The sequence below is a fragment of the Pezoporus occidentalis genome, unplaced genomic scaffold (genome assembly GCF_034315485.1).
Source record: "Pezoporus occidentalis ecotype Australia unplaced genomic scaffold, CSIRO_AGI_Poc_V1 ctg4, whole genome shotgun sequence".
Lineage (NCBI taxonomy): Eukaryota > Metazoa > Chordata > Aves > Psittaciformes > Psittacidae > Pezoporus > Pezoporus occidentalis.
Window position 1 is genome coordinate 4,497,228 of NW_026915724.1, and position 27,875 is coordinate 4,525,102.

Sequence of the window (27,875 nt, forward strand, 5' to 3'; positions counted from 1 at the left end):
TTCAATATAAGTGGTATTACTACTTGGTTTCCTATGGGAATTCTGTTTTGTTGATATCATTAAAAACAATACCAGTTTGTTGATGATTTCAGTATGTTACGTATGATCCAAGATTATTCCATTGCACAAGGTCCTGATTAGATGGCAGTGTAGTCTGACTTAAGATGCCAGATAGCTCTAGCGGTTTGAAGGAGACTGGCAGATCTGCACTTGAGCTGACCTGGGGATCTTTTCTGTTGGAAGCAGGTTTTTCCTCTGGTGCTTGACTGGTGCTGGCAGCTTTTCTATTTCACAGTATCACAGTATCACAGTATGCCAGAGATTGGAAGGGACCTCAAAAGACCATCTAGTCCAATCCCCCTGCCGGAGCAGGAACACCTAGATAATGTTACACAGGAATGTGTCCAGGCGGGTTTTGAATGTCTCTAGGGAAGGAGACTCCACAACCTCCCTGGGCAGCCTGTTCCAGTGTTTTGTCACCCTCACTGAGAAGAAGTTTCTTCTCAAGTTTAAGTGAAACCTCTTGTGTTCCAGTTTGTACCCATTACCCCTTGTCCTATCATTGTTTGCCACAAACAATTATTTCATTGAATAAATATACAGAAGTTCAGATTGGTGCCTAAGAACAGTTAACATTAGTTTACACTTCATGAGAGATAATAGAGGGAGCTGTAGACTTTTTTAGTTCTAAGAAAATTCTGGAAGTACACAATACAGTTTAAACTCTGCATGTTCACCTCTAAAATATCAGTTAAAGAGTCTGTTTTTAATTATTTGTGCTTTTAATCTTAGGCTGTCACAGTCTGGCTTTTGTCTTTAAGCATCTGGGACAAGATACACATCAAAAGGATGTACTTAATTTGCTTATATCATCTAGTTTTACTTTGTGGTTGACGCATTGTACGTTTCTTGTACTTTGATGGCTTAGAGAAGGGACAGAGGAGGGAATACCTGTATGGAACAGAAAGGGAAGGTAGAACTGAAATCATTTTCTTTTTACAGCAGATACACAGAAGACTCTAAAGCTTCTGTGCATAGTACTCTTTCCATGAAACTTCCATGTTTCTGTGCTTATACGTCATTTGCTGTTCCTTTGCCAGTGTATGCTGTAGTAGTAATTGGGTTTGAATGTGGAAGCCATGCTATGTGGCTCAGTGAGAATCCACCCTGTTACTGCAGCCTGTTGTGGTGTTTGTCTTTACGAAACAGACATTCTTCCTAAGACTTTTTTATATATTTTATATTTGATTTTATTATGTGCTTAATGATTTTTTTTTTTCAAAATAGTCTTAAACATCCAAAGAGCTAAATATATTTCATAGTTGTCGTTTGTTTCTCTGATGGCCAACAACTCTTGATTTCACTTTATGGCCTTCAGGTCATACATAATGGGAATGTAAAATTCATGTCTGAGCTCAACTGTAATCCCTTTTATCATTGTAATTAGTTCATATGGGATCTTAGAAGCTTCTTTTGGTATTCATAGGTACCCTGTACTTAAAAATCAAGTACCACATGTGGAACATCCCTTTTTTGTAAGATTGATTTCACCTGCTTAGATTATAGGTCACTTGCTGTTCACCCACCCATGGCAGTCTTGCCTCACAAGCTTCTGGAGTACTCCAAATTGTGTGGATTAAAACAACTAAAGAGCAGTTTTTTGGAATTGGCAAAATATGCCTTTTAGATATATTACTTAGATTCTGTTGCCAAAACTGCCCTACAACTTGAGAGAGTCGGCTAAGGCAGAATTTTCAGAGTAGGTCCAGGTATAGCACAAGAGTATTAACTAAGTTAACTAAGAAACCATGTTTCTTGTGAAACAACATCCTGTTTCCTAAAACAAAAAAAAAACCTCCCCAAAATACCAAAGCCAGAAACCTAAAAAAAAACAGAAAAAGTGTTGTGTTCTTTCAGACATTACACATCATGTTCCTTAATAGAGAGAGCCTGGTTTTATCCCACAGCTTACTACAGAAGAAGATGAGACATTTTCACTATGTAGAATGCTTTAGAAATTCAGTTCTAGGAAGAAAAAGGTAAACAATATAGCTGCTGAAATCACACAGGTTGCACTAAGAACCAAGAAACTGAGAAAATACTTACCGACAACTTTTCTGTTTGTTTTCCCTCCCATTTGTAGCTTGAAAGAGATGCCTATGTCCAAGCATTAGCAAGATTTACATTACTTACAGTGAGTTCTGGTATTACTGAAATGAAGCAGAAGAATATTGACACGATTAAAACTCTCATCACAGTGGCTCATACAGATGGAAACTACTTAGGAAATTCCTGGCATGAGGTATAAAAGTAATTTGTACTTAAACTGTGAGAAAGCACGTGTATTGATTTTGAACATAGTAGTGTGCTTGTTTGTGCATGAATATAGTGGGTTTTAGATAAGTGCCAAGTATGTACTTCTGTACATACATAATGTAGAATTGCATATTATGCAGCCAATTAAAGTAGTAAAACATGTCCAAGTGACAAATTAAATTATGAAAGACTAATCCAATAATATATAAATTAATACTCATTTTGGATAGAACAGAAATACTTTTCTGACCTTGAGTGTTTAGAATATTTTATTTCTAAAGATCTGCCTAAAGACTTCTATTTACTTATTTTGTACTATTTCAGACTGCTTTCTTTTGATAAACAACTTCTTTGTTTCCTGGAATAGATTCTGAAATGCATTAGTCAACTTGAACTGGCACAGTTAATAGGAACTGGAGTAAAACCCCGCTACATCTCAGGGACAGTGCGTGGCAGGGAAGGTTCTTTTACTGGAACAAAAGATCAGGCACCCGATGAATTTGTGGGGCTGGGACTGGGTAAGTAATGGATATACAAAGTATTTCATTTAACTGGCTTTGTTCAGACAGATATTAAAGTTTGTCCTTTGTTTTCATTATTGTTGACTGTGTGATTCAGAGACGAGACCATGAAGAAGTTGTAAAACTGTCTTAGACTTTGAATAGAGTTACTCCTATTTCTGGAGTATTTGTTTTGCTCTGGTAAGTATTAATGCTACAATGGGTGAGCAGGAAATGTTAGAAAATGATAAATTGTTAATTTCTATTACAATATATCCAACCAAATAAGAATGGATTGTGGACAGGATGGCATGACCAGATTTAAGGATGTTGCAATGTTAGCTTACCAAGTATTTTACCAGTCAGGCAAGTTAGTATGTGTAGGTTAAGCATCCTGTTATGAAACTGCAAGAAAGCCACAGTATTCAAACCAAGTAGGAGGTTATTTTAGCTCAAATGGTGAAATTCTGTTTCCTCCTCTTTTAGTTACTGTGGCACTGAAGAAGTGCCTTTTGTAGGTTGGCTTGAGAGCCAAAATTTATTCTGTAAATAAGATGTTGTTTCCTATCCCAGAAAACTATACCAGCCTTAGCTTCAGCTATCTTGAAAAGGTTGATTTTTTTTTTATTTTTTTTTTTTTTTAAATAGGAAGACAGCTGAAGGCACACAGGTATAGGGTATTAGGAAACTGTGAAAGCATTAAGGAAGTATGTATAGCTTCATTTGACTTTAGAAAGTTTCCATTTCAGTATGAAGCTCAGTATCTCCTGCCTTTTAAGCAGCTTAATCCGCAGCTGAGCAAGAGCTCTGTGTTCCCTCAAATTTTAATGTAACTATTCTTTTCTTTTCCTAGGAGAAATTACTATTTTACTGGTTTTACTGATCGTAGCCCTCGGCTAGTCCTAGATGTCTGGTTTTGCATTCTCAGACAGTTTTTCTGACTCTGCAGTCAGTCTTTTCCTTTCCTTCAGGCTCCCCTTTGGCCTGCCTCTGTGCTCCCCTCACCATGCCAAGAGCTGCTGAAGGGAAACCTTGTGCCTGAAATTAATGCGTCTGCCAGCGTCTCATATACTGAGCTTCTCCCTGCCTTTCTAATATGCATCCTCCAGTTTAGTGTTCCCCAGTGGCCCATCCAACTTTGCTATTTCCAAATGCTGGCAGTTTCTGTATGCTGAAGTGACTGGCCTTTAAAGATTTTAAGCCGTAATAGCTCAAGAATGTAAACTGTAGTCAGGTGTCTGTAAATCATATTTGCTAGTTGTTGGTGGAGATCCAGCTCATAAAGACTTTTTTCCCCTCTTTCAACTACATTACTAAGGAAGACAGGCTGTGCCCAAATGCATAAAATGTTTCTCTGAATTGACTTTCTTGAATGTTTGTTACAGTGCATATTTGGAATATGGAAACTTTGTTTTTTTTTAACTTTTTTTTTATATGTATATTAGTTTTTAATAATACCACTTCAATATTATAGGAAAATGCCAACTCAGTTTGGGTTTCTTGCATTTAGGCACTGTTAGAACAACTGTTTAGTTTTTTCACTCTTCTCCACAAATTCCATGTTGCAGATACTTACAATTTCTTTCTATGATCCTTTGAAACTATGGCTTTCGAGCAGCCTTCCTGTAAATCTAAATTCTTGTGAGAACCCGTATAGCCTACGTCCGTGTTTTTGCTGACAGCCAGCATGGCTTCACTAAGGGGAAATCCTGCCTGACCAATTTGGTGGCCTTCTATGATGGGGCTACAGAACTGATGGACGGTGTACAGCAGTTGATGTCATCTACCTGGACTTGTGTAAAGCATTCAACACTGTCCCGCACGACATCCTTGTCTCTAAATTGGAGAGACATCAATTTGATGGATGTGGATAAAGAACTGGCTGGATGGCTGCACACAGAGAGTTGTGGTCAATGGCTTAATGTCCGGCTGGAGACCAGTAACAAGTGGTGTCCCTCAGGGATCAATGTTGGGACCAGTCTTGTTTAACATCTTCGTCGCTGACATGGACACGGGATTGAGTGCGCCCTCAGCAAGTTTGCTGATGACACCAAGCTGTGTGGTTCAGTTGATACCCTGGAGGGAAGGAATGCCATCCAGAGGGACCTTGACATGCTTGTGAGGTGGGCTGATGCCAACCTTATGAAGTTTAACCATGACAAGTGCAAGGTCCTACACCTGGGTGGGAGCAATCCCAGGCACAGCTACAGGTTGGGCAGAGAAGAGATTCAGAGCAGCCCTGTGGAGAAGGACTTGGGGGTGCTGGTTGATGAGAAAATGAACATGAGCCGGCAGTGTGCGCTCGCAGCCCAGAAAGCCAACCATATCCTGGGCTGCATCAAAAGGAGTGTGACCAGCAGGTCGAAGGAGGTGATCCTGCCCCTCTGCTCTGCTCTTGTGAGACCTCACTTGGGAGTATTGTGTGCAGTTCTGGTGTCCTCAACATAAAAAGGACATGGAACTGTTGGAACAAGTCCAGAGGAGGGCCACGAGGATGATCAGGGAACTGGAGCACCTCCCGTATGAAGACAGGCTGAGAAAGCTGGGGCTGTTCAGCCTGGAGAAGAGAAGGCTGCATGGAGACCTCATAGCAGCCTTCCAGTATCTGAAGGGGGCCTCTAGGGATGTTGGGGAGGGACTCTTCATTAGGGACTGTAGTGATAGGACAAGGGGTAATGGGTTAAAACTTGAACAGGGGAAGTTTAGATTGGCTATAAGGAGGAAATTCTTTCCTGTTAGGGTGGTGAGGCACTGGAATAGGTTGCCCAGGGAGGTTGTGAATGCTCCATCCCTGGCGGTGTTCAAGACCAGGTTGGACAAGGCCTTGGGTGATATGGTTTAGTGTGAGGTGTCCCTGCCCATGGCAGGGGGGTTGGAACTTGGTGATCTTAAGGTCCTTTCCAACCCCAGCTATTCTCTGATTCTATGTATACAGACATATATTTTACAGTAAAGAAAATAGTTGTACAATTGGAGTAAGTGAAGTTGCAGTCTGGTGACATGAAAGCTTCATCTTTCATACCAGCTTGAAAATACAAAGCTTCACAATCATGTGGGTTGTAAAAGTAGATGATTAAGCATCTTATTCCTTTGTTTCTTTGATAGGAATGTTGTCTGACTTGTAACTGTGAAGTTCAGCTTTCTTCTCTAGTTTCTGTTCACAAAATTGGAAGGTAAATACTGCTGCTCTGAGTAGGTCATAGCCAAAGAGTACTTCCCCGATAAGGAGAAATCCTCTTTGGACAAAGGAATGTGATGAATCAGTTTTTCATAAAGCAGAATTATGTAGGTGACTCAGCATTTCGTTGTAAAAGATCTCGTACCTGCTGAAACATGAATCTTCTGTCTGTGTATCTTTTCCAACATTGATTAGAAATCCAGTGGTGTAAGGAATTTTCATGCAAACTTGCGGAGTTTGTTATGGTTACCTAACTTCTTAGAAATAGCCCTTCAAGTTCACACAGCTGCTCATTTGATACATTTCTTAGTTAAAGCATTGCCAAGATAGAAGCTAATTGGTACTGACAGCTTTTGTGCCAGTAAAAGAATAGAGAGATACGAGAAGTCTCAGTCAAACCCAACAGTAATGTAAGTTGCTGAAATACTAGTGTGAGGTTACGTATGTGTGCTTGTATATACAAAAAGGTTACTGTGCTCTGGAAAAATGGGTGGTTTATGTAGAATGAATAGCCAGTCATCTCCAGCCACTTCCAAGTGTGGAGCACAGCAAGACTCAGAGGCAAACTTTCAGAAGGCGGTCTGAAATGTGAGAGCTTCTTGTCTTCGCAAAGCTCTGAGAACAGATTACTGGCCTCCTTACAAGTCTCTTCTCCCCTATCTTTCTGATAGGCAGCCCAAGGGAAAAAAAAAAAAAGAAAATACAGGGTACCCACAATGGTTGCAAGATTCCTGCAAGTTTCCTAATTTATTTTTTTTTTTATTATTTTTTAATGGGGCATGGAGGAAGGCTTACATAGCCACATAGACAGAAATTTGCTCGCTGTGATTTAGCATTTTCTTAACATGATCTTTCCAAGGTGTGGGTGACAGTTTCTAGCCTCCAAACTCAATACTGCTATTTTTATTTACAGGTTTTTCTCACTATTGTTAGGTGATAATTTTGTTGCGCTTGAGATATAGCTGTAACATGGAGTTTTAGTGGGAGCTCTTCTCTGTGAATGATTAAAAAAACCCTACCAGGATAGATTTACTCACTTGCTGCTAATAAAGTGTGAAAATTCCTCCTCTGTGCAATATTCTCCATCATGTGTTCTATATTTTCAGTATCAGAATTACCATTGAAATACCCATTGAAAGATACAGAGAAAAAGGCGGTTCTTTTGCTTGTGATTAATTTTTTTTTTTCATTTGTATCTATTCACACAGTTGTTCTAATGTGGACAATTTTCTGGGAGTAATACAGTTTATAAATGGATAAAGAATTTAGAGAATTAGACTGACGTGCAAATGTTCAATGAGATGCTGAAACCATGCAGGGGAAATTAATAATATACTTCTCTTTTTTGTGAATTAGAAATATATTTAATTACACTGGTAGTGGCATGACTTCTCTCCCTCTTTCTTTCCAGCCTTTCTCTATTATCTCTTACTTATTTTTCCAATTTTGTTCATTGTAGTTGGTGGAAACGTGGATTGGAAGCAGATAGCAAGTATTCAGGAATCCATTGGTGAAACCAGCTCCCAAAGTGTTGTTGTTGCTGTAGACAGGTATTGGATTAAATTTGCTGTTGCCACTTCAAGTTTTTTAAGCAATATTTCAGTACCTTGTACTAATAATAAGACCTTACCCTTAGATGGAAAAAAATATATAAATATTACACTATTAAAGTGCATTTTGGTTTTGTGGATTTTTTCATTTTTTCTTGGAGCCAGAAGTATTTTTGCAGGAAAGAACAGAACAAAGATTAGGCAAGAAGCCTTTTCACTGATCTAAAATTATTAGATTGAATATAGGCAGCAAGAATCAATGTCAGTTCAATGAAAGTTGCCTTGCAGTAATCTCACATCAAGTGAACTGGATGCTTAATGTCAGACACATAATAGCTCTTTAGATTTGCAGTATTTCTCCCCTCTTCATAATGTGAAGTGTTTCGAGTATTTGTCATGATAAACAGGAATTGATCACTGGGAAAGTCTGACTTCTGTATTTGGAGCAAGGATGAATAGTCTATAAACTACTGCCATTATTCATCAGTCACTGTCAGAGAGGGGATAGTATTAGAATCAGTGCTCTCCTCCCAGTCTCCCCACCTGCTTATGGGAGTTATTTTTAAATATTAAAAAAATGTAAATATTTCTGATTCTAGTTTCAAAGCTCAGTATTTTTCCACAATTAGTAATAATTTTTAAGAAATTGTAACAGTGTCTTAAACTGCCCTTTACAGAATATTTACGGGATCTACAAGGTTGGATGGAAATGCTATTGGTAGGTTTTATCTTTCCCCCCTTCCCCATAAACTACAAAGCAGTTTTGTCTTAAACCCTGTGAAAATACTGCATCTAATTCTGTGGTCATTTAACAGTGGATTTCGTTCGCTGGCTTTGTGCTGTTTCTATGGATGAACTGCTGTCTGCTACCCACCCTCGAATGTTTAGTCTGCAGAAGATAGTAGAAATTTCGTACTACAACATGGGCCGGATAAGGCTACAGTGGTCTAGAATATGGGAAGTTATTGGAGATCATTTTAATAAGGTATTCCCGTTAATAATTATACTACATACCCTTGAATTACTGATACAAAGAAATTTTATTTAGAGTTTTGTTGGGAAAGCATGTGCTCATCTGAATTACACTGTTTTTTTCTTCCCTCTGTATAAGTAGCTTAACGTTATTTATTGTGACCTAGGTCTAGAACTATCTGCCTTTATTTATATATTCTAATTTTTAGGGATGTCATATGAGGTTTGGGTTACAAGGCTGTTTTCTGTTCAAGTTTGAATTGACTGTTTATCAGGTGAATATTTGACATGCATTTTTAATACAGCTTGTTGAAGCCTTTCTAGGCAGCTTGATTATTTTTAGAAAGTTTTAAATGCTAGGATAGATAATGTAGAAAATAGCTTGAATTGGTTAGGATTATTGAATTGCATTAGCAGTGCAGTTTGTGGAACTGGCTACTGTTTAATTTTGTTAATTTTCCAGTTCTGCTTATTTCTCCATTATCAAATGTGAAGGCCGCTTAGGCAGAATCCATTTCTGATGCAAGCTTACTATGCATTTCTACTCTACGTTATCAGGTTGGCTGCAATCCCAATGAAGATGTAGCTATTTTTGCAGTGGACTCATTAAGGCAGTTATCAATGAAGTTCTTAGAAAAAGGAGAACTTGCTAATTTCCGATTCCAGAAGGACTTTCTAAGACCGTTTGAACATATCATGAAGAGAAACAGGTAATAACATACAATTAACTAAATCACCTGGGATCATAAGCACCAACTTCTGCAATTAATGTTTCAAATTGCTTTTGTAAAATCAGTTGCTGGGTAATTATACTGTTCTAATTGATGATGTAATTTAGTTTAAACAATTATTGTTTATTACCATAATTTAGGTCTCCTACTATTCGAGATATGGTTGTACGCTGTATTGCACAGATGGTAAATTCCCAGGCTGCTAACATTCGTTCTGGCTGGAAAAACATTTTTTCAGTATTTCATCTGGCAGCCTCAGATCAGGATGAAAGTATAGTGGAACTTGCATTCCAGACTACAGGACACATTGTCAGTGAGTATTCACCATGTTCAGACATCATAAAAGTCCATGTAACTCCAGTGACTGAGAAGCTTTGTTTATGTTTGGCTTTACAGGCTGCAGAGTAAAGCCCACTTCGTGCTATAGAACCAATGTTTTACACTTTTGACCAGTCCTCTGGAAAAATACTTAGGAAATTAATTCAATAAGACTATAGTTATCTGTCTTCCTTTATGCCTTTCAAAAAGGAAAAAAAAAAAAAAACAAGCTTACCTGTGTATAGCATTCTGGAGTAAAAAAAGTCAAGCCTTAGATAATTTTACTTAATAGTCACTATAGTCATTTTACTATTATGTTGTTTGCTTATCCTTTTCCTTGTTTCTGAACTGTGCTTGTCTATGTCCCTATTAAGGAAAAAGGGCTGAGCAAGGTGGCACTATGATGATATTTTAATTCCCATTCTAATTCAGATCTCAGGCTTTAAGTGCCATAAGGGACCTCTTTTTTTCTGTCTCAACCTCTTCAACTTCCTAAAACTTTTTCAGCATTAATGAAGAATGGGTTTGATTATTTATTTTTTTTTTCCTCAAAAGCGACATAAAATAAAGGCAACAGGACCATATTGCTGAAGGAAGTCTTTTTGTAGATGTCACTCTCTGCTCTAGGTATCCCTCTTAAGCTCTAATCATACAGACTATTAAGCAGTAAGCCTATTGCTCTGTTCTTGCTCAGCTGTTAAAATTTCCCTCATTTATATTAAATGCTACCTTGTTTTATTTTAGATACTTACTGTCAAAGCAGAATGCCCTCTAGGTGATTTTATGGTTGAGTGTTCATTTCTTAGGTTTTATTACTACTCATGCATTTGACAACTCCAATCAATGAACCAGTCTCTCATGACTTCTGTTACAATCGGTTTGTATTAAGAGTTAATAGGTTTTAAAGCATGATGGTTTTTCTCTTCTGTTCACGCTTTTCTCCAGCAATTGTGTTTGAGAAACACTTCCCAGCAACGATAGATTCTTTCCAGGATGCAGTAAAGTGCTTGTCTGAATTTGCCTGCAATGCAGCATTTCCAGATACTAGTATGGAAGCCATCCGCCTCATTCGCCACTGTGCAAAATACGTATCTGACAGACCTCAGGTATCGTCTGTATTAACTAAATTAGAAGTGCTTTAATCAGTAGTGCTTTTGCAAAGAAAAAAGTACTCATGCTAATCTTACTGGCTTTCCTTCAAGTTTCAGAGATCAATGAGAAATGTGCTTTATTCAGAAGCAATAGGAGTATAAAATGCCACAGGGGTTGAAAGTATCAGATTTTTTAGTTGTGTTTTTCTTCAGTCTCTCCCCCAGTCTCCATCCACCCTGTTCAGCAGTGGTTAGCTTTCCTGAGAGCTGCTGGAACAGCAAAAGCAAAAACACATTATATCCTCAAAATGTTATGGTAGAACCTCACGTTCAGTGCTGTCTCTATAAAGAGAGAGTAAGAGACTCACACTGAAGTGCAGGCAAAAACTGATGCTTGAATGTCTCATGTTGTTTGGTGGGGTTTTTTTTAGTTTATTTTTCATCATATGCTAAGCATTACTTTGAAAACACTTGACCTTCTTAGTATTACTATTTTGATTGCCAGCTCAACTGAGGTATCAGGGTGTGTACTAATATAGCCGGGATTGTTATTTGCAGTTCAGATAGTGTTCTGTTTTGAAAATACCTAACTCTTATGACTCTGTGTAACCCTGTCTTTTCTTCTAAAGGCATTCAAGGAATACACAAGTGATGATATGAATGTAGCTCCTGAAGACAGAGTGTGGGTGCGGGGATGGTTCCCAATCCTGTTTGAGTTGTCATGTATCATCAATAGATGCAAATTAGATGTAAGAACCAGGTAACAATCAGTGTTTGTAATTCAAATTTTAAAAGGCTTACTTCGTACTTTTAAAATTGAAACAACTCTCTTAGTAAACACAGCTATTGTAGAATGACTTAGATATTTTAATTTAGGTGATAACCGCTGTGGGAACACCGAACTCTTTATAAACAGACTTTTTAAAAACACCTTTTAAATAGATGCTGGAATGTAGAAAGTCTGTGTTCTTTATGTATGAAATCGTTCTATTCCGTTATACTGAACAATGAAGTTACGTGGTTGTAATGGCATTATGTTAAATAGATAATTATTTCACTTCCTTAAAGTTAAATATTCAAATAGCGCCTGTTTAGGATGAATAGCCATGAACTATTTAAATAGTTCATTTGAAGTTAACATTTAAGTAAATTAAAACACAGTGACTGCTTCATGTTTATTATAGAATCTATAAACTATTTAAAACAGCTCAGCTGAATTTACAATCAGTTTATGCATTCACAGAACCATAGAATAGTTAGGGTTGGAAAGGACCTTAAGATCGTCTAGTTCCAACCCCCCTGCCATGGGTAGGGCCACCTCACACTAAACCATGCCACCCAAGGCTTCGTCCAAACACAGAGAACATAACATTGAACACAGTGAAATGTGGAAGACAACTTTTAACTTTCCTAACACGTAACAGACAGCATTATGTTAATATTGAAGATAAACTCTAAATGCAGTTTATAGTCCGTATGTGTTAAATTGTTACATTTGGACATACTTGATCTAGTGCATGTCTTTTTGTAACTCTTAGTACATGTTGTTCTTTCTTCATTTCAGGGGCTTAACAGTAATGTTTGAAATAATGAAGACATATGGCCATACTTATGAGAAACACTGGTGGCAAGATTTGTTTCGAATTGTCTTCAGGATATTTGACAACATGAAACTGCCAGAACAGCAGACTGAGGTGAAAACAAGTGGGATCTGTGTTTATATAGATGAGGTCTATATTATTGTAGAACACCTGATTAGCAACATAGCTTATCAAGTAATATAAAGCAAACCACAAAACTTGCATAGAACTTGTGGTTCTAGTGAATTTACTTTGTTTTATTAGCATTCTGTCAGAGGTATTGTCACTTTTCTCATTTTTTTAAACCATGTGTGTTGAAGCCCTAGTAGTTTACACTACAAACAATAGCAGACTATCATAAAATGCAACAGATCTAGGGTTTGTAAGAAGTGCAGCTTTTACAAATGGTGTCTGGAATCAGAGTACACATCATTTCATGATCAGAAGAAATAAGATCTGCTAATTCAAAACTTTTTGATGACTAGGGAAATAAAAAACCACAACCAACCAACCAAAAGAGCCTACCCAAAACAGCACTATGTTTCACTACATCCTTTCGATCAGCCAAACAGGTTTTGACCTGTCAAACCAGGACCAGGTACTGTCCTGACAAGGAAGTGAAACAGAAATGTCTTTAATGTGAATTATGTGTACATTATTAACATTAAAAGTCTGATCAAAATTGTCAGCTGTTTGGGAGTCTCTGGCTATTCCCTGGCAAATATTTAGGAGAAACATTGAAAACTTAGTTTGCTTTGTCTGTTCCTGTAGTTCTTTAAACCTGTTAGTTAGTTAGCAAAGCAAAAGTTGGGGCTCCAAGTTTTAGGTGTTTTGAAATAATAGAAAGGAATTGCGTGTCACTATGAAGCAATTCAAATTGAGTAAATACAAATTATCTGTCTGCCTGCAAGGGTGTATATCCTAAAAGTTTCATGTTAAACGAAGTTGTAACTTTTTTTCTTTTCCCTTCTAGAAAGCTGAATGGATGACAACTACTTGCAATCACGCACTTTATGCAATATGTGATGTATTCACACAATATTTAGAAGTACTTAGTGACGTTCTTTTGGATGATATATTTGCGCAGCTGTACTGGTGTGTGCAGCAAGGTAGGACTGTACCAAATTATGCTAAACAATGTTAATGTTTTACTGTGTTGCATGTGAATAAACAAATGCACTGTTTGTCTTTCAGACAATGAGCAACTGGCACGGTCTGGTACAAACTGTTTGGAGAATGTTGTCATCTTGAATGGTGAAAAGTTTACCTTAGAAATCTGGGATAAAACTTGTACTTGCATGCTGGATATTTTCAAAACTACGATCCCTCATGCGTAAGATGATTGTTAATGTTTATACTTTGTAAAATAGTTTAGCTAGATGACTTACTAATTTCAAACTGTTAGGTATCTAGTAGCTGGGGTGAACAAAAAGCTGTTATGTAAGGGAAACATTCTTGCAATGTAGGGATAAATTATGTGCTAGATATACTACTTCTGTGTTGTAAATGATGGAACTGTTAAAAGCTAGAATTGCCATTTGGAGTAAGGGGAAAAAAACCAAACCCTGAAACGGTAACCTAATTCAGTTTTTAAAAGGTGGATGTTTTGAGAAGTACTACGTTGTTGTGGTTTTTTTTGTCATTTTCTTTTCATAACAGAAGCGTGCTATTGATAGGTAGACTTGTTAGGAGGCTTTTTCTGCGGCATACTAAAATACTACAACAATCCAAGAGATTTGAGCCTCTGTGGATGATAGTTAACTTCCATCATAGGTTTCTATGAATCCTAATTTTTTACTGAAAATTATCTGGCGTATTTGGTAACTTTTTCCTTTCATATTTAACTCTATGTGAAATTTCTTGGAACAAGGCCTGTACTGTTCTAGGTATTACGTTATACGGATACATCATAGAGCAGAATAACAAGAGATCACACTCAGCATTTTAACAAAGATGAGGGGTTTTTTCCCCTATCCCAGCAATACTGAGGTGAAACACCACTAGTTATCAAATCTGATCATCTTAATGTTGAACTGTTGTACTTGTTCTCTATTTATCAACTAGTTTATAACATTTGCTTCTGGGTATTAACCTAGTTCAGGCCTAAAGAAAACTGAAACAAAAGGGAACCTTCTGCACATCAGTCTTTTCTTAATTTAGAGTTATGTATCAGATAGCACTGTAAGAGAGCTTCATTCATGCTTAAAAGATGAGTTATTCCATCTATCACTACCTCACCCACTTTTCTGTGTGAGTAGGTATGAATTACTTACATCCAAAAAATAGTACTAAAGTAAAACTGGAACATCTGGGAATTAGCAGGAAAATTTGTTTGCGTTTTGGTAACTGCCAGAAATAGAATTTGAAACCGAGTTTCCAGATGTAAAAGTCCAATTGAATTGGCCGTAACTTACTATGGCCTATACCTGGGAAGATTCTGAAGTAAATACTCACTAGCAGAACATTTGCTTTGATTTCCACATATGACCAAAATTTCTTACAGGTGAATGTTAGAAATCCTTCTAGAGCACCATATTGGACATCTAAGGTTTTAGACACATTCAAAATACTCTTGTTGCATATGTGTCAAAGCAGATACAGCTGAAAGCATTATTTCCTGTGCTTATGGCACGTCTGCTTTTCAAATGAGTTATTTTTCGTAGGAGGGTATCTAACTCCTTCCCTAGATTTCCGTTCTTTACTTCTCATCTCCTTTTGCAATCTTTCTGTGCCTTCTTTGAGAACTTCTTTATATTATTCTTTTTTATATTTCTGGGTGGGGGGGAGTTCCCAACTTTTGCAGGGTAAAGTAAATCTTATTTGGATTTTACACAAGTAATCCCTTGAACATACATAATCAGTCTCCTTTCCTATGGGGAAAGCATGCCTGCTCTCTTCCAGATAATTGTTGGGTGACACAAAAGTGCTCAAAACCATCTTTTTGTTTCGATGAAAGCTGAAGCTTTTTAGGTGGGTAACATAAAAATTATGATAGCAACATACAGGTATTCATTCACATTTTTAATGGAGTCTTTATACTGCCTCTTTTTTCCTTCTCTTTTCTGAGCCTAGGAGGATACTACTTTCTGTACAGCTCCTTCTCTTTTTTTCCTCTCTTTTTACGTGATCTGGTTCTTTTTCTATGGCTTGTGGTTTGGCATTTTATATTTGTATTTTGTAGTCTCTCTGTTAGTCCCAATACTTAACGAAGGCATCAGGTTCTCCTTTTAGCTTTGTTTTACCATATGTGGAAGTAACATAGTAGCTACCATTGAAATGAAGACAGAGACAAATCACAGTGTATATATGCAGGTTTTATGGGCAAGTGCTTTACTGCTAATTGTTCTGAAGCAGTCAGATGCTATGAATCTCTATAAAATGTGAAGTGTCTTGACAGAGGTTTTGATTGATCAGGTGGGATTAATTTGTTCTTTTTTAGTATTCATATAAAACATCTTCCACATCTTCAATTTAAGAGTACAGCACTGCCTGCAGGAGTTCCTGGTTGCAGTACTAGCCTCTGCCCATTCTTGGCAAATTCCCTTTTTTGCAAGAAAGAAGATCATATTATTTCCTTGTTTGGAAAACTTAGCACTAGACTGTTTACTCAGCTACCAGTTCCAGCAAGGATCACTTACTAGAAAAGCCCAAACTACTCTTGTCAGGATTCCACAGGATCATTGAGGTCTTGATAGGCGAAGTTACTAACACAGAATCACACAGAAGGGCTGAGTTTGAAAGGCTCTCTGGAGGTTGACTGGTCCAAGCCTCTTGCATGGCCACCCAGAGCAGTTTCCCCAAGACCATGTCCTGGCCTTTGAATATCTCCAAGGAGGGAAGCTCCGCAGCTTCTGGGCAACCTGTGCCAGTGCTCCTTCATGCTCGGTGAAAAAGTGCCTCCAGATGTTTAGAGGAGTTTTCAATTTATGCCCATTACCTCTAGTGCTGTCACTGGGCACCACTGGGAAAAGCCTGGCTTGGTTATCTTTGCATCCTTCCTTCAGGTATTTATATACTTTGATGAGTTCTCCCTGAGCCTTTTCTTCTCCAGGCTGAACAGTCCAAGCTCTCTCAGCCTTTCCTCATAGGAGGGATGCTCCAGTCCCTTCATCATCTTTGTGGCCTTTTGCTGGACTCTCCAGTATATCCATGTCCCTCTTCTAATGGGGAGCCCAGGATTGCACACAGCGCTGAGTAGGACAAGATCACCTCCCTTGACCTGGACCACCAGGCCCTTCTCTGCCAAGCTTCTTTCCATCTGGGTGGCCCCCAGCATGTACTGGTGCCAGGGGTTGTTCATCTCCAGCAGAACTTTGCACTTCCCCTTGTTAAACTGTATGATGTTCCGGTCAGCCCGTTTCTCTAGCTTATTGAGGTCCCTTTGGGTAGCAGCACTCGTATCAGTTTTGTGTCATCAGCAGACTTGCTGAGGGTCTGTTCTGCCCCATCATGCAGATCACTAATGAAGATGTTGAACAGAATTGGACCAAGTATTAACTTCTGGAGTACACTAGTTACTGGTCTCCAACTAGACTCATGCCCCTGATCACCATTCTCTTGGCTTGGCGATTCAGCCAGCCTTCAGTCCGCCTCTGTGTGCTCATCCAGCCCATACTTCATTAGCTCATTTTAACAGCTTGCTTGAGTCTTCTTTTTATTTCATTTTTATTCTGTTTGTAAGTTTTTAATTGAAGTTTTTTGAAGCTTCATGAGAGCAACTCTTGGCTCGCTGGTGCTGAGAAAGTCAGGATGAATGCCCTCAGGAAATTCAAGACATAAAATTGGTTCCTTGCACAAATTATGATGATCTAGCTTTTACTGGCTTATAATGGCTCATTATTCCATTACTTCCTTTGGCAGATTGAAGTGTAAGACTTTATAACCCAAAATAAAAATGTTACCTCTAATCCAGAATAATCTGCAGTTTGTGTCCTGGTGGCTTTCAAGAATCAATTCAGTTCTCTGCTCTACTTTATTTCTTGTCTCATTACATGCCTCAAGATTTTATCTTATCTCCAGTTTGTCTTTTTAGTTATATGGTCTGTAGTTGTGTGGACATCAGTGATATGTTAACTTGGGATCCTTAACACAGTGGTGAAGATCTCATTTAGGATGGCAGACACAAATGTCCATCATGTGTTTCCTCACACAGATTGAGGCTAAATAGTTAAGAGATCTTAACAGTGACAGATTACTTTAATCTACTGTGTAGCAGTAAATTTGAAAGAACAAGAGATGATGGGGCCACTTAGGTTATGTAACTGAATTTCCCTCAGCTCCTGGCAGGAAGAGCCAGCCTCAGTAAGATCAGTTAATGCCGAAATTTTTTAGTGCTTAAAGGCAAATATCCTTAAGAGAAAAAGTGCTAGGGAAGACATCAGAAGTATTGTCAGTGACTTGATACCTAGTAACAGCGATGAATCCTAAGTGGAAGTGTTGAATCCTAAGTGGAAATAGAACTGCAGTGTTGTAACATATCCCAGACAGAGAATGCAGAACATCTCCAGACGTTTGTGCTGATTTGTCCTGGAGTACATTCATTCCTTATTCCATGTGAATCTTAAGGCACTGTGAGGTAACAAGGCCCACTAATGGCACTAGAGCACTGTCCAAAGCCAAATTCAGTATTTCTGAGAAAAGTGAATCAGCCTCCACATAAGCCAGTTGTCTGTCCAGGGCCATTGGCAGAAATGGTCAAGTTCAAAAAACCCAATACTTAAATTTTTCAGTATGTGTGGAAGAATAAAATCTATACTTAAACCATCAATTAGTTTATTGCCTTACGGAATTATCTGTATCTGACCCTCTGTTCAACTGATTTAAATAAAACCAAACAAAAACCCCACCATACTGAAGAGGGCATTTTAGAATATTGGTTCTGATTTGTATTTCAAACTTACTAATTTGGTGCTGGTTATGTGTTTTCAAGGCTGCTGACTTGGCGACCAGTCAGTGGGGAGTTTGGCTCTGTGTCTCCCTCTGATGCAAAGGAAAAATTGGTAAGCTGCTGAAATAAAAAATACTTTGAGAGTTTGATGCAAAAGTGTTCTGGTGTGGAAGAAGTGAAAAGTACACTTGGTTTAAACCCATTTTTCAGTTTTGATGCACTTGAAAAGGGTTTTTTCCAAATAAAGCACTATTTAATGCTTGAGAGAAAGCATTTGTTTGCAGCAAAGTTGGCTTGCAGAAGTTGGCTGTTGGTCATTATCTGTGTATGTTTTAGGTAATGTCCTGTGTCTGGTAGGTCTCTGTAATACTGTATTTAGGGTTTGTTTTCCGATTTGGGCCATCATTTTTGTTTCATTTTGCTCAGTATTCTCTTTGATATATTGGTATGAGGAGAAAATGCTGGAGGTGGAAAGATTGCCAATTAGACTGACTTTTTCTTTCAAATTTTCTCTGGTAATAAGAATTTAAACATCAGTATTTAAAATAGAATGTGTATAACCGTCAGATTCCTTAGCAGTGATTGAATAAATTGATGTAAAATTTAGATTTGCCTACAAGTGGCAGCTGTGTAGCTACTTCACTACTCATGAGAATTAGTTTTGCTTTTGGACATTCTCACTAGATTGCTGCAAGTTCTTTATAGATTAATGAAGCATTTGATAAAAATTGCTCAAGGATATGGTCCCAAATGAGTTCTACTAAGAGAGACTTGACTCCCTCCGTTTAACTTCATGGAGTGCTAACATCATTTACTTTCAACAGAGCGTAAATAGCCAGTGATAGCCAGTTCTTATTATACAGGTATTTTACATCCATGACTGAATGTGTTTGTTATACCTTCAGTCATTTGTAGTCGTTTGATATATAAAAGGTTTTATCTTGGCTGTGTTTTATGTCAAATATAACAGCATGCAGAATGGCAAATATAATCAATGTCTTAGTCATGAATAAATTGAAAGATCTTTTCTCTTTGAAATAGTTTAACTTGAATGTTTTCAAAAAGTTTGTCTTATGTGTAAAAAAAAGCACTTTACTACTCCAAAGTTAACAGAACTTGTATAATAAATAGTGTTAAAACATACATTTTGGATGCTTTCTTTTGGTAGGGTAGAATTTTTGCAGGCTTTAGGTATTTCCATCTGATTTTTCTTCAGGCAGTTCAAATCTAATGAAGTGTTCTATTATCTACTATTGAAAGTATGTTTATACTTAATAGAGATGAAAACCTTTGTAATTCACTGGCAAGAGAAGCTGATACATTCTTCATAGGAACTGTATGTGTAGATTTAAATCCTGCTAACAACATAGGGAACTAATGTGTAGTCTCCAGTGGCACTTACGGAACAAATGCCAATAGAGGTGCTGGGTTGTTGAAAGGGGCAACAATTGCTATATATAACTGCTTTGCAGTTAATGATAACATATTTTGCCATTAATTACATTAATGACATTTCCCTATTTTGGTTGGTGCTTTCTGAAATGCAAACAATAGGTATTACCACTGGTCTTAACACTTCACATTCAACTGCTCGAGAAGGAAGATATTTATTAAAAAAATAAATCAAAACCCCAGCAATTCATCTGCCAAAGTCATTGTGATTTACCTCACAATATAACATATTACAAGATGGAGAATAAGAATACACTGAAGAAGTCTGCTGAAGCAGCTCTCTAGCAAGAGCATTTTAAATTAAAACATTTTCTTGACCCACATATATTCTCCTTCATCATCATTTTACTGTGGTAAATTCCCATAGCACCTACAAACATGTTAGGAGCTTGTAAATGAGAACATTCAAGGGAGTAAAGGCCAGGTAAAGATTGAAGTTTGATGATACCTCTTATTAATCAGACTTGTCATTTAAGAGCTGTGTGTTCATATTTTCACCTGTTACAAAAGGAATACTCACAGAAGCTGTTAGAGATTTTATTGTAGATCAGAGCAGATAGCTCTATTTACCAGTATCGAAACCTTGCAGCAAACCTCACACATTCAATCTGTGTTGAAACAGCCAATCTGAAGCTATAAAGAGCACAACACTATTGGGGATCAGATCGCAGGAGGTTTCTGTAAGTTAGTTTTTAATCGTTTTGTTTTGTTTTTCTCAGGATACCATCTCACAGAAGTCAGTAGATATTCATGATTCTATTCAGCCTAGATCTTCAGATGGACGACCATACCAACCCAGCCCAGGGTCCACAGTAGGTGAAGAAATGAGTAAAACCAGGCCAACAGCAAGTGCGTGTTTTGTAGTGATTTGGCATTTTATATCCATTACATAGTAGTAGTTAGCAGAAGTTTATTTAGCAGAGGTTTAATATCTTTAATTATAGCCCTAGCTGTAACTTGAGAAACATCATGTGAAGAAAATTATATTTGTCTTCATGTAGCATGACAGAATGCTGTTGGGGTCCTGTGGGTCCACGTTTTTCACCTGTGCCTTACAAATCTAGAGTTCAGCTGCTAACTCACAGGCTTTTAACCCAGATCAGTATATTGTTTTTAATGAAGAGCAGAGTTCTTTCTGTGCAGAGAGCAACAAAAGCAATTGCTGGGGGATGGGGGGAGCAGGGAGGAAAGTGTATTTAGACTGATTTGAAGAGCGTATATCAAGATATACTTGAGATATTTGTCAGAGTTAATGTGTTGGTGCTTAAAATGCTCATACCTGGTGGTATTAGAGTACTTGCCACAAGTACAAACAAGCATCAGTTTTATCAGTGCTGTCCTAAGCTTCCTCTGCCTTTGTGCAGTCTTAGCCTGTCATTCTTCCCATTGCACTGATGCTAACAAGATCACTAATTCTGGTGATTTTTAGGTAACACTGAATATTTGTCCAGTATTTGTCAGGCAGCTTTAAGGTTCGGAAGTAGTTCTTAAGAACCTGCCAATTGTTAACAGTGGTTCATAGAATCATGGTTGTCAGTCCTGGTTTTATAAGAGTAATTCAGGTGGGTGGATTCCAGGTTTGGTTTATGAATGTGCTTGAGGTTAAACTGTTCTTCAACTTACCCCCAAAATAACTCAAAAAAGAAACAAGTATTGTAGTTCATCAGTTAACGAGCAGTTTTCTTTCCTTTAAAGAATTTCCAGAACAGAAGTTATTTGCTGCTCTTTTAATCAAATGTGTTGTACAACTGGAACTCATTCAGACTATCGACAACATTGTATTCTTCCCAGCAACTAGCAAAAAAGAGGATGCGGAGAATCTAGCAGCAGCACAAGTAAGTAAAACTGATTGGTGTCTTTCTTTTTAACAGGTTTTCCTCTAGCGAATAAAAATTCATAAATTCCCATAACATGTTCTAATTTACAGTTTTTAGAAGTGCTGGAGAATTTCCAGCAGACTGTTAAGGTCTTTTACATCTTGTATTAAATTGCACTTGCTGTGCTGGGGCAGTGCACTGTGGAGGTTAAAACATGTATTGTTTAAAGGGATTTCTGTAACTGGGATGTAGATACAACTTCCAAATGCAGTTTTAAGTTTAAACACGAGTACAGATGGGAACAGGGTAGGATCTGAGTTAATCACTGGAGCTTGCTGAAGTCAGTTGCAAATTTTTACTTGAGATCTCTTCCTTTGTAATAGAGAGATGCAGTAGACTTTGATGTCCATGTGGATACACAAGACCAAGGGATGTATCGTTTTCTAACGTCACAGCAGCTTTTCAAACTCCTCGATTGTCTGCTGGAATCTCACAGATTTGCTAAAGCATTTAACTCCAACAATGAACAAAGAACTGCTCTCTGGAAAGCAGGTGAGTCAGTCACCTCGGAGAGTCATTTTGTGAGAATGTGTTACTGTGCTTTGAATTGACCCAAAAATAGGTCAGAAGTGCTTGGATGCTGAAAATGAAATTGAATATAAGGTTTTAACTTCATAACCCTAAAATCCCTAAGGGGAGACCACCTCATCTGAGCAAATACCCTTTGGATTTCCTAAGACTTAAGGATTCACTGGGTTACAGCTGCCAAGCTGATCCCTGGTTGTCGGTGTGAGCCTCATACTTGGAAGCTGCCACCAGAAAACTCCAAAACTATTAAGGGTGTTTGCTTCACCTACCAATGTTGTATAAGTGTCATTTTCTGAAATAGCTGGAAAATGGACTCTCTTTAGCATTGCGTCTGATCTATTCTTTGCACCACAGTAAGCTATATTAATATTTGAATCCAAAACCAGCAATAAACCAGTATACACTATATATATATATAAATATATATATATATGATTGAGACAAATTGGTCCATTGTTCTAGTGGTTAGAGTGCACTTTTAACATACACCCACGTTTCAGATGTACTTGGAAGCCTATACAAAAATGGATGCCAAACACAATTCTGGTACATATACGTAGGTTAATTTTTAGCAGGACTCCATTGTACTAAATGTTATGAGAAAAAAATTCCATAAGGGGATTCTTTTGTCTATATGCAGAAGATGCTTAGAAGGTGGAGGACTGTAAGGGAAAATGTCAGATGAAACAGGAATCTAAACAGATGCTTGGAATTTCTCTAGGTTTTAAAGGCAAATCAAAGCCTAATCTTCTGAAACAGGAGACTAGCAGTCTTGCCTGTGGGCTGCGCATCCTGTTCCGTATGTACATGGATGAAAGCCGTACCAGTGCATGGGAGGAAGTCCAGCAAAGGCTACTCAAGTAAGCTCCACATAGCTGAACCTGTTGATGTTACTTCTGATGTTAAAGAATGTTTATTTAAAAGGGTAGACTTCTGTTTGCAGTAAACTTCCTCGAGCTAACAGGTGGTGGACACGGTGTTCAAAGCCAGGCTGGAAGAAGCCTTGGGTGATATAGTTTAGTGTGAGGTGTCCCTGCCCATGGCAGGGGGCTGGAACTAGATGATCTTACGGTCCTTCCCAACCCTAACTATTCTATGGTTCTATCAACTAAACCCTGCTTTTTTATTTCACTCTCCTTGGATGGTTTAGGTAAATGATGCAGTTTGGTTTTGTCTGCAGGGAGCACTGGGATGGAGGAGCCTGTGGGCATACAGAAACTTTTGGCCTTTTGGTTATTACTGTGAATACTGAGTTTCACCTGAATGTTCTTAGTTTGCAAAGCTGTTCAAGCAAGTGTTGATATAACAGAGGGCTTAAAACATGGGAGTAACACAGTGGAAGTACTTTAAGGTTTACAGACCAGGGAGCAGGGCTGGTTACATCAGCATGAGACTGATTTTTAAAGTCTATGTACCGTTTTGGCACATGCAGTTTAATAACTCTCAAAAAGCACTTGATATGCTTTAAATACATGCACAAACTGCGCAGTCCTGATTTGTTAGTGTATTTATTCCTGGAGTCCTGGGACTTTGAGTTGAACAAAAATCACTGCTTTCTGTTACTACTCGGGCTTACAGTAGTTTTCATAAAATGATGCTGTTCTGCACCAGGCCTCTACACTGGTACAGTTGTAAAGCCCTCTCTGCAGTAGAGCTCTAAGTCAGATGCTAGTTAACTAGATTTTGTGTCTTTTCTCTCTAGTGTCTGCAGTGAGGCTCTGAGTTATTTCCTTACTCTTACTTCAGAAAGTCATCGGGAAGCCTGGACTAATCTATTACTCTTATTCTTGACTAAAGTCCTGAAGATAAGTGATGAAAGGGTAAGTAACTGTTTGGAATGGTATTTAAGACAACACTTAGAGGTAAGAAGTAGTTTGAGGCCAGTTCTTCACACACAGTTAAATACTTGACATTAAAACTTCCTTCTGCTCTGTAGACCCTCTTCATTGAGGAAACGTACATTGAAATGCATACACTTGACGCACTGAGAGTAATGCAGAGTGAGGGTGCAGGAAGTGATGAAATAAAACATGTCTGAGAAAATTCAAAAGATGCTAAAATCTTTTAGAAGCATGTGTGAAATTGCTTTTACCCCTTTCCTGCTGAGGAAGAGGATTAGTGGCTGATAATTTATTCAAAGAAGTAACTCCTGTTTATGCCTCCAGTGCTACATGTACATCACTTTGACCTTCTCCAAAGCAATTCTGCAGTAAATAAATCCATATTTGGATCTCCCTTTATTTCTAACAAAACTTGGCTGAAATACTAAGTGAAAAGGGTCCCCTGTAACAAAAACCCGGTGATAGAAAAACTTTCTCTTAAAAAACAAGCATTAGAAAGGAGCTGTGTGTAGCCATTGAGCATCTGTCAGAGTACCTCACTGCTGTCTTAGCCTTACTCTAGCAGTGCTGGCTTCAATTACAAAGTGTTCCTGCTTGTCCCTTTGTGGGTTTCTCACTTTGACTTGGGAGAGCTTTTAAAACCCTTCACTGGCAGCATGCCCTCTGAGGTGTACTGATGTGTAATAGAATAATTTCTTCTGTTTGTTTTCTCCTCAGTTCAAGGCTCATGCCTCATTCTACTACCCTCTCTTGTGTGAAATTATGCAATTTGACCTGATTCCTGAACTTCGAGCTGTTCTGCGGAGGTTTTTTCTGCGGATTGGTATGGTTTTCCAGATATCCCAGCCACCAGAACAGGAGTCTGGATTAAGCAAGCAGTAGCAGATAGTGACTGAGTATTGCTCTGTTGAAAAGTTTCTATTCCTCAGCTAAGTAAAAGGACCAGGTAGCTGAGCCATTCTGTCTGGATATCCATAAAAATGATTTCTTTGTCTGGCAACGTGTATCCAAGGGTTAACGGTACCGATGCTTACAACTGTAATTAAGGCTTGCAATACTCCAGTCCCTTTATTTCCTGACGGATTATCTCTATTGGTTTCTCTTACCCGGCTCATGCTGAGCACAGAGCCAGTTTTTAGCACAGTCCTTCTGTCAGCATGGGCTGCAGTGTCCTTTACTGTCCTAGACAGCAGTTTAGCAACAGATGTTTATGGTTGGTGTGAAAGTAAAATGTACCCAAAGAACTATATATGTAAAGGTTTGAGCTTCTGCAAGAAGTACAACTCAGGAGAGCTGTATTTTGAATGATAAAATGTTTATAGTGAAAAGAAGATTATTGTTCATGGGAAAAGATATTTAGCAACTATGTCTGATATTCTAAGATTTTTGCACACTCAGGCTGTCTGAGACATTGGGAATCATCCTTCTGTGAAAAATGTACAGAGATGCAGGTCTGTAATATAAACTCTTTAACACTATACAGTTCTTCCTGGATTGTTTTATTTCTGTATTCTTGATTTGCTGAAAACCCGTAACACTTCACTGTTTACCAGATGCACTAGAAGTTTGGGTTTATTTTTTGGGGGTTGTGATCTTTTTCTTTTCTTTCTTGCTTTCGTTCTTTTTTTCTACCTTCTTTTTTGGTTTCATTGTAGCCCAGAAGTTGGTGTTGCTGACTTTTGTCAAGAACAGAGGTAGAAATATCACGACTGACATAACTGCCTGTAATATACATGTTTTAGGGCTTTTAACTATAATGAGCCATTGAAATGATGATCCTTCCAGGACTGGAACTTGAATCGCTGCAAACAAGTCTAGGTTGTGTCTGCTGTCAGATGTTTTTTGTTTGATGTAGATTTCACTCTTATGTACAGAATTTAGTGTTGAATATATTCAAGTAACAAATCTGGCATGGTTTGGGGATGGTTAAATTTATTGGAAATGTATTCATACTGTGAATTGTGCTCTGATGGTTTAAAGACAAGATTGTCAAGCATTCTGTATTACAATGGATGTAGAAATTTTTTTCAGATGGACAAAATGTATATGGTACAGATATGTAAAGTTTTCTATGTAAAAAAATATTCTGTACAACTTTCTGTACAATATTTGGTTCTCATCTGGCATATTCTAATCAGGTTATAGGTCAATAAAGTTTTTGAACTCTTTCATCAGTGCAATCAAAACCAGTCTAACCCACAGCTACTTGTCCTACAGCTTCCTTTGCCTCTCGTGCTCTCATTCCAAAGGAACAAATCCCGGGCCTCTGGGGGCAGATAGGTGGGTGCCCTTGGTTGATAGTTGTGGAAAGAATAGAGGTGCTTGTAGGTTGACCAGTCAAATGAACCCTGCAGTGCTGCACAGATAGAAACTCAAACACCGCAGTCTGCTTTCTGGAAATTAACATATTAATAGGAAACAGAGTATAACATTTTGTCTGACTGCTGCCTGGGAATATGTCAGCCAGCTGGAGCACCTCTGCTATGAAGGAAGGCCCAGCAAATTGGGCTTGTTCAGTGTGGAGAATAGAAGGTTCCAAGGAGACATTAGAGCAGTTTCCAGTGCTCAAAGGGGGGCCTACAAGAAATGTGAGATGGACTTCTTCCAAGTCCAGGTAGTGGAATGGTTTTAAGCTGACATGAGATTTAGAGTAGATATTTGTTAGAAATATTTGGTGAGGCACTGGCACAAGTTGGCAAGAGAAGCTGTGGCTGCCCTGTACCTGGCAGTATTCTGGTTCTAGTGAACTAGATGATCTTTAATGTCCCTTCCACCCCAAACTATTCTGTGATAAAACTTGGGACTAGCAGAGGATAAAAGTGTGACAACTGAGAAGTGGACAAGGGAGTCTGACCCGACAGAGAAATATATCTTCCGGTAGCTGCTCACAAAAGTAAGCAGTTCAGTGCAGTGAAGGGAATTAAACAGCATGACCTGTGACTAGGAGTTTTCTCATAATGTTAACTGGAGTGCAGCAAAACCAAATTGCGTTTAACAAAATCAGAAGGGGGAGAACTGAGTTATTTTAATTAACTGCAGTTGTACAGCCTTTCTTCTTGGGCTGTATTTTGGGTTTTTTTCAGTTTGTTGTGTAATGTTTAAAGGTTAAACCACTGTACTAGGTCAGACCCAAGGTCTGTTGGTCTGACAGTGATCAGTAATAATGCTTGGAGTACCTATAATGTCTTCCCATTCCTCTTGATACCAGACTCTCCCTTACACCAGTGGCAAGTAGTGTTACTGGTACTATCTGTGACCCACAGCACTGCTGTAACAGCTAGTCACATATCCTTTACCCATGTATGCCCACTTCCTTTTTAAATGGCTGTGTTGAAGATTCATCAGCACCAAGTACAACAGATTACCTAAAACATCTGGTAGTTTGGGTTGTGATCTGTGGGGTTGAGATTTTTTTAAGCCTTATTTGCTTCATTGTTGTGTGCTCCTATTTACTAAGGACTTAACCTTACAGCATGACCTTCTCAGGCCTTCCCTTATTAATTGCTTACTTGGAAGAGGCCTAATACGCTGTTCAGCCTTGGATGATTGGAAACTGAACTCCTGGCACATCGTGACTCTCTCCTGCACCTCTCTTTAGCTGTTGCAGTGCCAGAACTGCACTTGCTGTACTCTGGGTATCATTTTCAACTTGCATCTACACATCGTTATCAGAAAAGCAGGGTCAGAGGCAGGAAATGAGTTCTACATCAGTCAGCTCAGCTCTGAGCTCAGGCCTGCAGAATGCAGCTGCTTTATTTTGCAGATGAGACTGTCATGATAAAAATAAAATCATGTAGGGAGGTGGGCAAAAAGGCTGTGCTGGCAGCTGAGCTTTGTATATACTGAAAGGAAGACTGGGAAATATATGAAGGAGCAAGAGTATCCTGGGTATCAGCCTCAGTGTCAAGGGGAGGACAGCTGTAATGAAAGTGTAAATCACAATGCTAAATGCTGTTAAGCAGTGAGGGTAAAGTAGGTTCAGTGGTCTCGTCACTGCAGCAGTGAAGGAAGCAAATCAAAGTGGGGCTGTGCAGTGTCCTACGCTTGGATGGGA

At 38.4% G+C, this 27,875-nt stretch overlaps 1 protein-coding gene across 4 annotated transcripts in view; it reads left to right on the forward strand.

The window, feature by feature from the left end:
• Nucleotides 1-25,990, forward strand: part of ARFGEF1 (ADP ribosylation factor guanine nucleotide exchange factor 1) — a 93,287-nt gene extending 67,297 nt beyond the window's left edge. For all 4 annotated transcript variants that reach the window (XM_062633233.1, XM_062633234.1, XM_062633235.1 and 1 more), the window contains 19 exons: nt 2,144-2,302; nt 2,684-2,834; nt 7,454-7,544; nt 8,222-8,262; nt 8,360-8,529; nt 9,075-9,226; nt 9,388-9,560; nt 10,511-10,671; nt 11,286-11,416; nt 12,221-12,350; nt 13,210-13,345; nt 13,431-13,569; nt 18,166-18,235; nt 20,295-20,424; nt 21,271-21,410; nt 21,776-21,944; nt 22,702-22,840; nt 23,683-23,800; nt 24,539-25,990. In XM_062633233.1, coding sequence (XP_062489217.1) covers nt 2,144-2,302; nt 2,684-2,834; nt 7,454-7,544; nt 8,222-8,262; nt 8,360-8,529; nt 9,075-9,226; nt 9,388-9,560; nt 10,511-10,671; nt 11,286-11,416; nt 12,221-12,350; nt 13,210-13,345; nt 13,431-13,569; nt 18,166-18,235; nt 20,295-20,424; nt 21,271-21,410; nt 21,776-21,944; nt 22,702-22,840; nt 23,683-23,800; nt 24,539-24,703 — 2,565 coding nt within the window. In that variant the 3' untranslated portion in view covers nt 24,704-25,990. The remainder of the gene's footprint in view (nt 1-2,143; nt 2,303-2,683; nt 2,835-7,453; nt 7,545-8,221; nt 8,263-8,359; nt 8,530-9,074; nt 9,227-9,387; nt 9,561-10,510; nt 10,672-11,285; nt 11,417-12,220; nt 12,351-13,209; nt 13,346-13,430; nt 13,570-18,165; nt 18,236-20,294; nt 20,425-21,270; nt 21,411-21,775; nt 21,945-22,701; nt 22,841-23,682; nt 23,801-24,538) is intronic.
• Nucleotides 25,991-27,875: the final 1,885 nt, after the last annotated feature.